Raw genomic sequence first — 13,974 nt, 5'->3', positions numbered from 1 at the left:
AATTTGCCTGCAATGGAGGAGACCCTAGTTTGACTCCTGGAAGATCCACTGGAGAAGGGATAGGCTAACCACTAGAGTCTTCTCGGGTTTCCTTTGTGGCTCAGCTGGTAAAGAATCTGCTTGCAGTTTGGGAGACCTGGGTTCGATCTCTGGGTTGGCAAGAGCCCCTGGAGAAGAGAAAGGTTACCCACTCCAGTATTCTGACCTAGAGAATTCCATGGACTGTATAGGCCATAGGGTTGCAGAGAGTAGGACCTGACTTTCACTTTCACCCCGGGCTCTGTCCTTGGTCCATTTAATTCAGTTTTAGCAAGAATCTGAACTAAATCTGTTGGTCAGTTTATAGAAAATCCTTACCCTTTTAATAACACTTTGCATGATGGTTTAACATAATTCTTAAAATAATTCTTAAAATAATCGTGTATGAGAACACAATTATGACCACCTACCTTGATTGAAATGGACTGAATAGGATGTATTTGGCATAGAATAGAACGCTGGACAAAAGTGAAAATGGTGTCTGCTAATGTTAGCACACTGATACAAATTAATTGCCAGTGAAAATTAATTTTGAAATAGACCTTTAAAAATGACTCTACTCTGACTCAGGCTTAACTAATAAATGTTAAAGATCGAAATTAAAATTCTTTAAATTCATTTTAATTCCCAAGTGTGTGTTAATCCTCTTATTACATTTTATAATAGTTCATAAAATATATTTCCATGCCACAAAGCTCTAAGTAAAGGGAAGTTAATATAATTAAATGATATTGTAGATAAGGTTGAAAACAAAAAGAAAATAATAAATATACATTCATAATTAAAAAAAAAAACCTCACGGGTCCATCCAGATTTACTGAAGACAGACACCTAACATGGAATATACAGTTACAAATTTAAATGCTGGAATTTTTTTTCTGAGGGGCGAGGGGGCATAGGAGACTTGAATACAAAAATAAGAGATACAATATCTACCTGAAACTGATATAAAGATATCTTGCAGTAATCTTAAATGTATTGTTAGATACAATCACCACAACTGTTTTTCATGGGAAGATATATGGCAACATATTTCCAGATTAAAATGTGTGAATACATGAGTTTATATGTATGTGTGCAACTGTGCATCATATGCGATACATCCACACGTCTAAATATGTTAGATGTTTATAAATAAAACAGAGATTTGTATATATATATATATATATCAGAATCAATTTAAAAAATCAGACATATTTTAGATTTTTTAAACAAAACTGTAGTATTCTAAGTGAAATTATTGTAAACTGATTCCAGCACTGTAAATTAGCTGCTGCAGCTGCTATGTCGCTTCAGTCGTGTCCAACTCTGTGCGACCACATAGATGGCAGCCCACCAGGCTCCCCTGTCCCTGGGATTCTCCAGGCAAGAACACTGGAGTGGGTTGCCATGCTCTTCTCCAATGCATGAAAGTGAAAAGTGAAAGCGAGGCCGCTCAGTCGTGTCTGACTCGCAGCGACCCCAGGGACTGCAGCCTACCAGGCTCCTCTGTCCATGGGATTTGCCAGGCAAGAGTACTGGAGTGGGGTGCCATCGCCTTCTCCGACTGTAAATTAGAGCTTGTTTTAATATATAGCCTTTGGCTAGTTATGTTAGCCATAGTTGCATATACGTGAGTATATATTTTACTTTATAATATTAATATAATTTTCAATACTTCATACAAAATAACAAAATTAAATATTTTAAATGGAAATGTATGCAATGAGTGTGAGGAAAATATAGAAGTATGACTGAGTTTATGAAGTGAATGCTAGAAGAATTTGTCAATGTTCATATACATCTTAGACTGACATTTCCACTTATTGTTGGTTTTTCAGAACTGCACAAATAATGATTGTATGAACTCACTTTTAAGATTTTTTAGTTAATACTTTTTACATTTCCTTAGTATTTCCTTTCATAATAATATTACATAGATATTGCTGGAAAAAACCTATTATGGAATTTACTGAAACACACACCTTATAACCCATTAGCATTCTCATAGGTTCTCTTAATGATACAAGACAATACCAAAAGCATGGAAAACAGAATAAAAAAATTAAAAAAATAAATGTTGGCATCACTTACTTTCATAATGAATCTTGAAACCATTATTAGAACGACTATTGTCTGTTGTAAATAGAAGGTATATAAAATTACTGCTGCTAAATAGAAACTGGGGCACCTGTGTGCCATTGTAAGATCCAAGCAAGGGTGACAGAAGATTTGGCCCATCGTGAACTTCCAGAACATCGTAATTCAATTCAGTCTGAAATCTAAGATTAAGAGAGAGATGTGAAAATATATTTATTAGGAAAAAGCACTTTAGGCTGCTATTTAAATTACTATTTATAATTTTTACTAATTTTATATATAATTTTCTTTAGCTTTGCTAATATCTTATACATCATTTTAGGATCCATAATTTAAGAATACCAAAGTTATAAGCTCTTATTCCTGTGGACAATTTTCATGTAAATAGTATGTATATATACTTATTGTTCACAAGAAAGATTTATTCAAACGTTACAGACTGTCTTGAATAAATAAATGGTCTTTTCGTTAACCAAACATGTTTTATGGAGTAGTCCTTTTTTTTTTTTTTTTTGCTTTCTTCATTTCTATGGAAAACTACATGACTATATAAAATTTACCCTCAATCAGATCATCATAATTTCATCTTTAGTATATGTATATATATTTCAAATCTGACCTCTGCTTCATACTGACCTCTTCTTCATATCTCTGTTTTGTTTTTTGACAAATCTGTTTGGCCATTAAATTTTTGTATAGTTTTTATTTAGATTTTTGGCTGTTCTTCCTGATTTTACTTTCAATTTTTTAAAAGATATAATTTATTATAATCTGTAGCCAAAACAGAGCTTATTTTAACATGCATAATACATTATTAATAAAATAAAATTTTGAATTCCTTCTTGCATGTCAGGATTATTCCACATTTTGAATCTGGATCAGAAATCTTAGTTATGGGGAAAAAAAGCCTTTATGTGGAATCATGAACAACTGAGCATCTGACTCCCTTGCCATGATGATCCTACAGCCTAGGACATTCTTTTCTGCCTTCACCCAGGTTTTCCTATACATATTTCAGTTTTCAGCTTAGATATGTCCACAGCAAGCCCTTCTCTGACCTCACAGTGTACCTTAGTTTCTTTACCATATTGTCACAATTTATTGTGCTTTTGTGATACTAATCCTAGTTGCTTACTTGTTGACATCTGTCTCCTTTAAGAGATTATAAACTCCATGAGGTCAGACAGTTTCTGTTTTTTTTGTTGATGTTCTGAATATAGCAAACCCTCAGTAAATATTTATTAGGCAAATGAAAGAATGAATGTATTTTAAAGGAAAAAAAATATTTTCTCTGGAACTGTTATCAATTTTATTTAAAAAAGTCAATATATTTAGATACTTCAGTATTAACCATTCATTTTCACTCTTTTAAAATATACCTTCCAACACATTTTGGCAACTAGTTATATTCACTATGTTTTTAAAAGAATTGTCAGTTGAAATGTCCACCAATTTTCAGATAATCACTTTATAATCAACAGTTATCATTAATAGATAATCACTCCATCATACCTAACAATAGTGAAAACAAAGTGTAGAATTTAAGCTATTTGACAAATACAAATGAAATATTTTTAGATTTGTACTACTGGTACGTACTATTAAAAAAGTTTTAGTAAAACTAATGGATTTCATAAGTTTATCTTACTTCTCACTTTGCAACCTGGGATATATTGTATTTTTGTCTAATAAAAATAGTTTTTCCAATAATATGATTTAGAGTAGTAAATGTATAGAAACACATTATGTCCTTTAAATAAATGATCAGGCAATTATGCACTGCAAATCTATTATTTGGTTATTTTGTAGTCAGTCTACTCTAGTACTGAAATTGGACTTTCACTTTGATAGCAAGTCAGCTGATAACAACCAAATTAAAGTGCACAGAAAAGTGAGGGATTACTTTGATTTAAAGCATAAAGAGACTTAATTCTTAATAGAATAGCAACATTAAATGCTGTGATCAGAGAGTATTATTCAGTAGGAGTGAATGTCTAAAAAGAAAATCACCATAGATTTGACACAAGAAACTATAAAAATAAATTATAATAACAGAGAAAATGAAAAAGAGTTACACAATAATTTGAATTTCTTTTATTTTGTATTTTAGGATGGTTATATATAAATTTCACATGAATTGCCTTGATCTACTGTGTATTAGTTTATGACATTAAATTTATTGTTTATCATAAAAAATCTTATGGAGCCACGAGATGATATTAAAATGAAATTTAATCTCATTTTAGTCAATTTTCAGTATCTTTTAAAATATTCTTTGTGTTATCCAAAATCTTTCTGACCACAGTGAAATAGTTCTCATTTTAAAATTTGCACTCAGGTAGACTGATACTGATGGCTTGTGGTCAAGGAGTTAAGGACAGGAAGGTGAACAGAAATAAAAGTTTAAGATTATTAACAGTAAAGTTAATTGACTTAAGAGCTACCAAATATTAAGAAATGAGAGAAGAAAGAAAACAAAATTCCTCTGCAAATCTCAGAATAAGATCTAACTGTTGGCTATTTTAGGAAGAACTGTACAAAAAATATCTTCACAACCCAGATATTCACGATGATGTGATCACTCACCTAGAGCCAGACATCCTGGAATGTGAAGTCCAGTGGGCCTTAGGAAGCATCACTATAAACAAAGCTAGTAGAGATGATGGAATTCTGATTGAGCTATTTCAAATCCTTAAAGATGATGCTGTGAAAATGCTGCACTCAGTATGTCAACAAATTTGGAAAACTCAGCAGTGGTCACAGGATTGGAAAAGATCAGTTTTCATTCCAATCCCAAAGACAGGCATTGCCAAAGAATGCTCAAACTACTGCACAACTGCACTCATCTCACATGCTAGTAAAGTACTGCTCAAAATTCTCCAAGCCAGGCTTCACCAATACGTGAATCGTGAACTTCCAGCTGTTCAAACTGGTTTTAAAAAGGCAGAAGGACCAGAGATCAAATTGCCAATATCCGCGGGATCATGGAAAAAGGAAGAGAGTTCCAGAAAAATATCTATTTCTGCTTTATTTACTATGCCAAAGCCTTTGACTGTGTGGATCACAATAAACTGTAGGAAATTCTGAAAGAGATGAGAATATCAGATCACCTGATCTGCCTCTTGAGAAACTTATATGCAGGTCAGGAAACAGTTAGAACCGGACATGGAACAATAGACTGGTTCCAAATAGGAAAAGGCGTATGCCAAGGCTGTATATTGTCACCCTGCTTATTTAACTTATATGCAGAGTACATCATGAAAAATGCTGGGCTGGAAGAAGCACAAGCTGGAATCAAGATTGCTGGGAGAAATATCAATAACCTCAGATATGCAGATGACACCAACCTTATGGCAGAAAGTGAAGAAGAGCTAAAGAGCCTCTTGATGAAAATGCAAAGGGAGAGTGAAAAAATTGGCTTAAAGCTCAACATTCAGAAAACGAAGATCATGGCATCTGGTTTCATCACTTCATGGCAAATAGAAGGGGAAACAATGGAAACAGTGGTTGACTATTTTTGGGGGCTCCAAAATCACTGCAGATGGTGACTGCAGCCATGAAATTAAAAGATGCTTACTCCTTGGAAGGAAAGTTATGACCAACCTAGATAGCATATTAAAAAGCAGAGACATTCCTTTGCCAACAAAGGTCCGTCTAGTCAAGGCTATGGTTTTTCCAGTCGTCATGTATGGATGTGAGAGTTGGACTATAAAGAAAGCCGAGTGCCAAAGAATTGACACTTTTGGACTGTGGTGTTGGAGAAGATTCTTGAGAGTCCTTTGGACTGCAAGGAGATCCAACCAGTCCATTCTAAAGGAGATCAGTCCTGGGTGTTCACTGAAAGGACTGATGTTGAAGCTGAAACTCCAATATGTTGGCCACCTGACGTGAAGAGCTGACTCATTTGAAAAGACCCTGATGCTGGGAAAGGAGAAGAAGGGGTCGACAGAGGAGAAGATGGTTGGATGGCATCACCGACTCAATGGAGATGAGTTTGGGTAAACTTTGGGAGTTGGTTTTGAACAGGGGTGCCTGGCATGCTGTGGTTCATGGGGTCGCAAAGAGTCAGACACAACTGAGTGACTGAACTGAACTGAACTGATGTTAGGAAAGGATAAACAGTTAAAACTTATATGTCCATTAGTGGTTTTGTTATTTTGTTTTGCATCTGATGTGTATATGTGTGCTAAGTCACTTTATGGACTCTGCAGCCGATGGACTGTAGTCTATGGAGTGTAGCCTACCAGGTTCCTCTGTCCATGGGACTCTCGAGGCAAGAATACCGGAGTGGGCTGCCATATCATCCTTCAAGTGATCTTTTGAGCCAGGGATTGCACTCATGTCTCTTACATAGGCAGGTGGGTTCTTTACTGCTTAGCCATCAGGGGAAGGCCTTGCATTTGACAGGAAAGTGTAATTCTTAAGATATTACTGATTTAGGCAATCTCAAGAGGCCAACTAATGGCTAATATATTTGTAATGTTTTCAGTATTTGTTTTTCTGTAGACTAATTCTAATCACTCACAACATTTGAGAATATGTGAGTGTGTATTAGTCACTCAGTCATGTCTGACTCTTTCTGACCTCATGGACTGTAGCTCAGCAGACTCCTCTGTCCATGGGGTTCTCTAGACAAGAATACTGAAGTGGATTGCCATTCCCTTCTCCAGAGGATCTTTCCAACCCAGGGATCAAACCCTGGTCTCTGAAGTCATCTGAATATATTATCTGAATTTTTAAATATCATTTTCTGCCAAATTACTTCATGCTATTCATGAGTAGTAGAAAGCAAATGGTGTTACTCTGTAATAAATGCAATCCATCATTTGGAAACAAATTCTATAAAAAAATATTCTCAGGATGACAAGGACTATTAAAGAATTAACAATCAGTGTCCTTACAAGAGTTCAGCTGAAAATCAGAAATGAATTCATTTTTTTAACAACATAATTCTTGGTGGATAGTTCAAAGATGATATCTTGTTTCTCAGAAAAATCTTAAGGGGGAAATGAAGCATTGAAATACTATAAGGTCCCTAAACAAGGAAGTGATAGATGTACACATTTCTGATTTCAAAGTGACTATTTTATGTTATTACCTAACAGATAAAATCCTCATTTATTTTTAACTTGATGAAGATTGATGCTCGTTGTTTTGCTACACAGCTACTTCTGACCATGTAGCAGAAGTTTAAAAATGTTAATTACTTTAAAGAAGACAGTTTCTGATAGAAAGCAAATGGAGTATGGACAACCCTAAAACAGGTCATACACATGCTTTAAGAATCTTTAGGAAAAACAAAAGAAATGGAAGTTTAAAAAATAATTTTCCCTTCAAATAGCTCAAACTCAAGAACCCAATGGGGGTGGGTGGGTGTTTGTTTGCGTATGTGTATGTGTGTTTGCACACGTGCACATGTACATGTGCGAAGGGCAGATAGAGGATTCAAACCCCCAAACATGTTTGTTCATAACACTTAAAATAATGTGGGACTTTATTTATTTTAGTTACATAAAGTTTGATTCAAAAAAAATATACTGATATAGCTGAGCCTTGTCTATTCTAAAATAGTGAAAACACCATCAATAAATACACAAAGTGGTCTAACTCTTGATTCTTCCAGTGTTTGGGCTAATTAACATGGAATTGTTTAAAAAAAAAGAAGATTGCCATCAAGGAGGTGAAGGAGCTGGGGGGCAGGGGGTTGTAATTTACTTGAGTGGGTAGTTGAGGGATTAAGAAAACAGGCATAACTGACAAGTCCTGTTCAGTGATACCCATGGGAGAAGTCAAAAATCTTTGTATTCTGGAAATCGTTTCTCAACCTAGGCTTGTTGTTCTGATTCAATGTACAGAACTGTTTTTTGTTGCTGTGCACAAACCCTAGGAGTGAAAATCACTTTTTAATTTGATTCTCTTGCTTCTAGTCTAACTTAAAAAATTGTGTCTCAGGAAAAAGGTAAGAGGATAAGAAAGTGGCAGAGTAACAATAACTAAGTAAACTATATTTATCAAAATTAAATTAGGTGTCTCTAGCATTGCATCTTATAAAAATGACTGGAAAGATTTTTTTCTTTTTCAAAGGAAGGTTTTGGGCTGACCTGACTTAGAACATAGCCTGTAGGTGCATATTAATTTTGAGAATTCTGAAGGCATCTAAACAAGATAGCAAAGAAGCCCATGCAACAACATGTTTGAAGAGATAAGACAGACATATTAAGAACTCTGGACAGAGAAAATAGTGCCTTCAAATAAAAGTCCAAAATCATAAGATATGTGCGTGGTGCTCTCATTTACAACCATTGCTTTGCAATCTAACTGCTTTTCAGGTAGGCAGTGCTAGATAGCCTACATAAGGCTGAAGGATATCACACATGTGTGCTCATCAGTCGCTAAGTCATGTCTGACTCTTTGCAACCCTGTGGACCGTAGCCTGCCAGGCTCCTTTGTCCATGGGATTTTCCAGGCAAGGATACCGGAGTGGGTTGCCATCTCCTCCTCAGGAGATCTTCCCGATCAGTGATTGAACCCATATCTCCGACAATGGCAGGCAGATTCTTTATCACTGAGCCACATGGGAAGCCCTGAAAGATATCAGGGGTTACTTTAGTGGAATTTAGTGACTATTATTAGCAAACTGGGAAATGCTTTTTCATACAATAATGCACTCTTTGTTAAAAACACTTAATTTTCTTATGATATTGTTTTATGCTTATGTAATTCTTCTATATTGAATATTTATGTATATATATTTTTTATTTTAATTTAAAAGTTGGCTACAATCTGAGTCATCTGGGAGGTGGAGAAGGGGTGAATTCTTCTTATAAGAACACTGATCTTTGATTTAGGGGGGAAAATCTTAATCTGCATGTTTAGAAAGAAAGGCAAAAATTCATCCCCATCATCCCACCCATCGCCAAGTTGGGAGCTCAGAGAAACAAACACACTTAAATTGCTCTGCTTAAGTTAACAGATATTTTGAGATTTACCCTGCTATATAGTGGAGGGAGCAACTAGGGAGTGAGGGAAATGAGGGGTGAAGATCCTGATGGGGAAAATACTAGATAGACATGGAGAAGGGTCTAGGCTAAGGGGAGGAAACTAGAGAGAGAGAGATGCAATCATTCCCACGATGGAATTTACCAGGAAAATTTTAGAACAGTGAGGGTTTATTTAATGTTAAATTATTCTGGATTGTCCAATAATCCTATTTGGTTATCCCTTGTACTAAAGTTTTCTTTCTTTTTATTGTGTGAAGGCAAGTGATCCAAATAAAGACCAGAGTAAGGAGTTGAAAGGACAGCAGCTTCAGTATCTCAAAAGTGAGATGACTCTGAGAGCAGGGATTCAGAGTCATAAGTGAACAAAAGCATCTCCAGGAAAGCTCTGAGGATGTAAAAAGGGCCTAGACTTCCCTTTGTATCTGAGACGGTGCTCAACTCTTCATTAGATATTGAAAGATGATGATTAGTGAGAATTATTAATATATGGGTGAAAATATTATGAACTATGAAAATATAAGATGTTTCAATCACCTTAGCATCATAACTCCTGATATAAAATAATGTTCAGTCCAAAACAGGAAATACTAAAATCATGTGTTTAAACCTATAATATACGCAATTTTTAAAAGTGTGAGATCAATTATGACAGAGTGACAACTATGCTAATATTTCAGGTGTGATGCTCTAAATTTAACAAATTAAAAATACATTATAAATCTGTCATATTGGCATAATTTTTTTTAAAAATTATTTAATGATATGATCAATAATATGTTATATGGTATACTCCAAACCAAGTAAAATTTTGTGTAATAAAGTAAAGTTGGTTAATTTGGATCACACATTCATGGGGCACTGTTATTTGACAATGATTTGATTCTGAATAAATAAGGTGCTTTTCAAGCTTTTTAAAAATTACTATGGCAAGAAGCTATGTCAACTACTGAACAAATGACATGGTTTTAATATCATAACAAAAACTCTTCATGTTATTCTAAATGAAATCACTTTTTAATATGTAAGTCATTATTATGGGCTGAATTCTGACCCCTAAAACTTAAATGTTGAAATCCTAACCCCTTAATACCTCTGACTGTGAATGTATTTGGAGAAAGGTCCTTTAATTAGGTAATTAAGGTAAAATGAGATTATATGGGGGACCTTCCCTGGTGGCTCAGATGGTGAAGAATCTGCCTTCAATGCAGAAGACGGGGGTTTGATCCCTGGGTGGGGAAGATCGCCTGGAGACCCACTCCAGTATTCTTGCCTGGAGAAGTCCATGGACACAGAAGCCTGCCAGGCTACAGTCCATGTGGCCGCAAAGAGTCAGACATGACTGAGTGACTAGACTAACTGAAATATGACTTCTGTCTTTATAAAAATAAATGATTAGGAAACAGATACACACAGATGGAAGACCACATGGAGACACAGGAAGGCATACACAGGCATCTATTAGCTAAAGACTAAAGCCTTACAGGACAACCCTGTTGACACCTTTATCTCAGACTTCTAGCCTTTAGAACTATGAGGAAAGACATTTCTGTTACTTAAGCCACTTAATCTGTTATATTTTGTTATGGCAGCCCGAGGAAATTAATACAGTCATAATAAAATTGTGTAGGTCATAGTAAGGGAGAGTGACCTCATATGAAATGTTTAGTATTGTACATCTTTCAAAATAGAATGTTTTCCTCTCAAATTTTTACACTAGCCTGAATAGGTTAATTCAATGAAGGTACTCTTTAATTAGGAAAAGATCATGCTATATTTGTAAAATTCACTCGTCAGAGCACAATTCTGACAAATATATATATTTACTATAAGCCTTACAGGGGTTCCTTCTCTTTCCTTTTTTTTTTTTTTTTGGTAAATAAAAGGTTGGAAGATGAGAGGGGTGAAAATATAAATGAAAAATTAAATAGATACTTCTATTTGGATTTGGGGATAGTGATTGAATCACAGACATGAAGATTCATTGTTTAAAACTTTTAATAGACAATATTATAATCTTATAGGATATAGATTATTCAATCAATAATACTAATTATCCTGGGTGGGAGTGGACACTTTACTGACAAATCATTAATTCACATGGATTTGACACAGCCATTTTTCTGAAGGCCCTGTAAGTGTAGGTATATGGGTAATGTATGTAAGCAGATGCCTCAGGCTACAATATGGTAACAATTCAAATGTATTTACAGCATCTTTACCTTTAACAATCTAGCAGAACAGAATCCACAGGCCCTTCAAAATATAGGGCAACTAAACATTAAGTTAAAGGTTATAGATTCATATCTCAGTGGTGTGTGTGTGTGTATTATATATATGAATAAAAAATCCATCTTATATATCTCATTAGTACCGATAGAGCATTAAGCAAATGGGAAATTAACTTCAGGACAGACTGAAGGCTAAAAGGGGAAAACATTCTGAAACACTCAAGGCACAGCAACTGACTAGTGCAGCAAAATTAATCATGAATTTGGTAAGTAAAAGAGAATGTCAACTATTCTTTTAGATAATCTGTTTTTTAAAGTAGAAAAGTATTTTTAGAAACCTTTCAAATGTAATTTTGATAGAGTGTCCTGGTTCAGCTTCAATCACCCATTCACAATTCAGAGAGTCTTTATAGTATCCGGGCCATCCTGGTGACAGAATCAATCCACTGGGAGCTGAAAAATGGCCACCACATGGAGCTGAAAAATAAAATCAGAGAACAGGTAAAAGCAGAATTTTAGAGAATAAGCTGCAGAAAATATTTTTAGCATTAATTATATTTTAAAAAATTAATCTGTGTATGTATACTGGAGAAGAAAATGGCAACCCACTCCAGTATTCTTGCCTAGAGAATTCTGTGGATGGAGAAGCCTGGAGGGCTGATGTCCATAGGGTCACACAGAGGCAGACACAACTGAAGCGACTTAGTGTGCATGCGTGTATGTATATAATATATGCTATTTTAAAATGTTTTGAAAGTAAAACATCTAGTCATTCTATCATTGAATGATTATTATCCCTAAAAAAACACAAAAACAAAAACAACAAACTTTACTTGTTGAAATAAGGTTTAGTTACACACTCAGCATGTCAGATGAACTCAAATCTCCCAATTATATCCCTTAAATATGCTCTTGTGTCTCCACCATTTTCCCCATTTTCAAATCTTGGAAAAAAACATGTTGTTGGTTTTAGTTTCTCTCTTTCATTTTCTGATTTATGTATCAAATACTGTTAATTCACACAGAAAACTAGCCAATCTGATCACATGGACCACAGCCTTGTCTAACTCAATGAAACTAAGCCCTGCCATGTGGAGCCAAGACGGGAGGGTCATGGTGGAGAGGTCAGTAGAATGTGGTCCACTGGAGAAGTGAATGGCAAACCACTTCAGTATTCTTGCCTTGAGAACCCCATGAACAGTATGAAAAGTCAAAATGATAGGATACTGAAAGAGGAACTCCCCAGGTCGGTAGGTGCCCAATATACTACTGGAGATCAGTGGAGAAATAACTCCAGAAAGAATGAAGGGATGGAGCCAAAGCAGAAACAATAACAAGTTGTGGATGTGACTGGTGATAGAAGCAAGGTCTGATGCTGTAAAGAGCAATATTGCATAGGAACCTGGAATGTTAGGTCCATGAATCAAGGCAAATTGGAAGTGGTCAAACAGGAGATGGCAAGAGTGAACATCAACATTCCAGGAATAAACAAACTAAAATGGACTAGAATGGGTGAATTTAACTCAGATGACCATTATATCTACTACTGTGGGCAGGAATCCCTTAGAAGAAATGGAGTAGCCATCATGGTCAACAAAAGAGTCCAAAATGCAGTACTTGCATGCAATTTCAAAAATGACAGACTGATGTCTGTTCATTTCCAAGGCAAACCATTCAATATCATGGTAATCCAAGCCTATGCCCCAACCAGTAACACTGAAAAAGCTGAAGTTTAATGGTTCTATGAAGACCTACAAGACCTTTTAGAACTAACACCCAAAAAAGATGTCCTTTTCATTATAGGGGACTGGAATGCAAAAGTAGGAAGTCAAGAAACAACTGGAGTAAGGCAAATTTGGCCTTGGAGTACGGAATGAAGCAGGGCAAAGGCTAATAGAGTTTTGCCAATAGTATGCACTGGTCACAGCAAACACCCTCTTCCAACAACACAAGAGAAGACTCTACACATGGACATCACCAGATGATTTCGGTCAACACTGAAATCAGATTATATTGATTATATTATAACATAATATAATCAATATAATATATTGATTATATTCTTTACAGCCAAAGATGGAGAAGCTCTATATAATCATTAAAATCAAGACCAGGAGCTGACTGTGGCTCAGATCATGAATTCCTTATTGCCAAATTTCTTCAGAAATTGAAGAAAGTGGGGAAAACCACTAGACCATTCAGGTATGAACTAAATAAAATCCCTAATAATTATACAGTGGAAGTGGGAAATAGATTTAAGGGTCTAGATCTGATAGAGTGCCTGATGAACTATGGAATGAGGTTCATGACATTGTACAGGAGACATGGATCAAGACCATCCCTACAGAAAAGAAATGCAAAGAAGCAAAATGGCTATCTGAGGAGGCCTTACAAATAGCTGTGAAGAGAAGAGAAGCAAAAAGCAAAGGAGAAAAGGAAAGATATAAGAATCTGAATGCAGAGATTCAAAGAATACCAAGGAGAGATAAGAAAGCCTTCCTCAGTGATCAATGGAAAGAAATAGAGGGAAACAACAGAATGGGAAAGACTAGAGATTTCTTCAAGAAAATTAGAGATACCAAGGGAATATTTCATGCAAAGATAGGCTCGATAAAGGACAGAAATGG

The 13,974-nt window shown here is 35.3% G+C and overlaps 1 protein-coding gene across 7 annotated transcripts in view; it reads right to left on the bottom strand.

The window, feature by feature from the left end:
- CSMD3 (CUB and Sushi multiple domains 3) overlaps positions 1 to 13,974 on the bottom strand; it is a 1,461,887-nt gene that overhangs the window by 474,684 nt on the left and 973,229 nt on the right. For all 7 annotated transcript variants that reach the window (XM_070802767.1, XM_070802766.1, XM_070802772.1 and 4 more), the window contains 2 exons: positions 11,686 to 11,824; positions 2,113 to 2,300 (listed from right to left, as the gene is read on the bottom strand). In XM_070802767.1, coding sequence (XP_070658868.1) covers positions 2,113 to 2,300; positions 11,686 to 11,824 — 327 coding nt within the window. The remainder of the gene's footprint in view (positions 1 to 2,112; positions 2,301 to 11,685; positions 11,825 to 13,974) is intronic.

Source organism: Bos indicus, chromosome 14, assembly GCF_029378745.1.
Source record: "Bos indicus isolate NIAB-ARS_2022 breed Sahiwal x Tharparkar chromosome 14, NIAB-ARS_B.indTharparkar_mat_pri_1.0, whole genome shotgun sequence".
Classification (NCBI taxonomy): domain Eukaryota; kingdom Metazoa; phylum Chordata; class Mammalia; order Artiodactyla; family Bovidae; genus Bos; species Bos indicus.
Note: the sequence above shows the minus strand (reverse complement) of the source record. Positions and strands in the feature narration are given on the sequence as shown.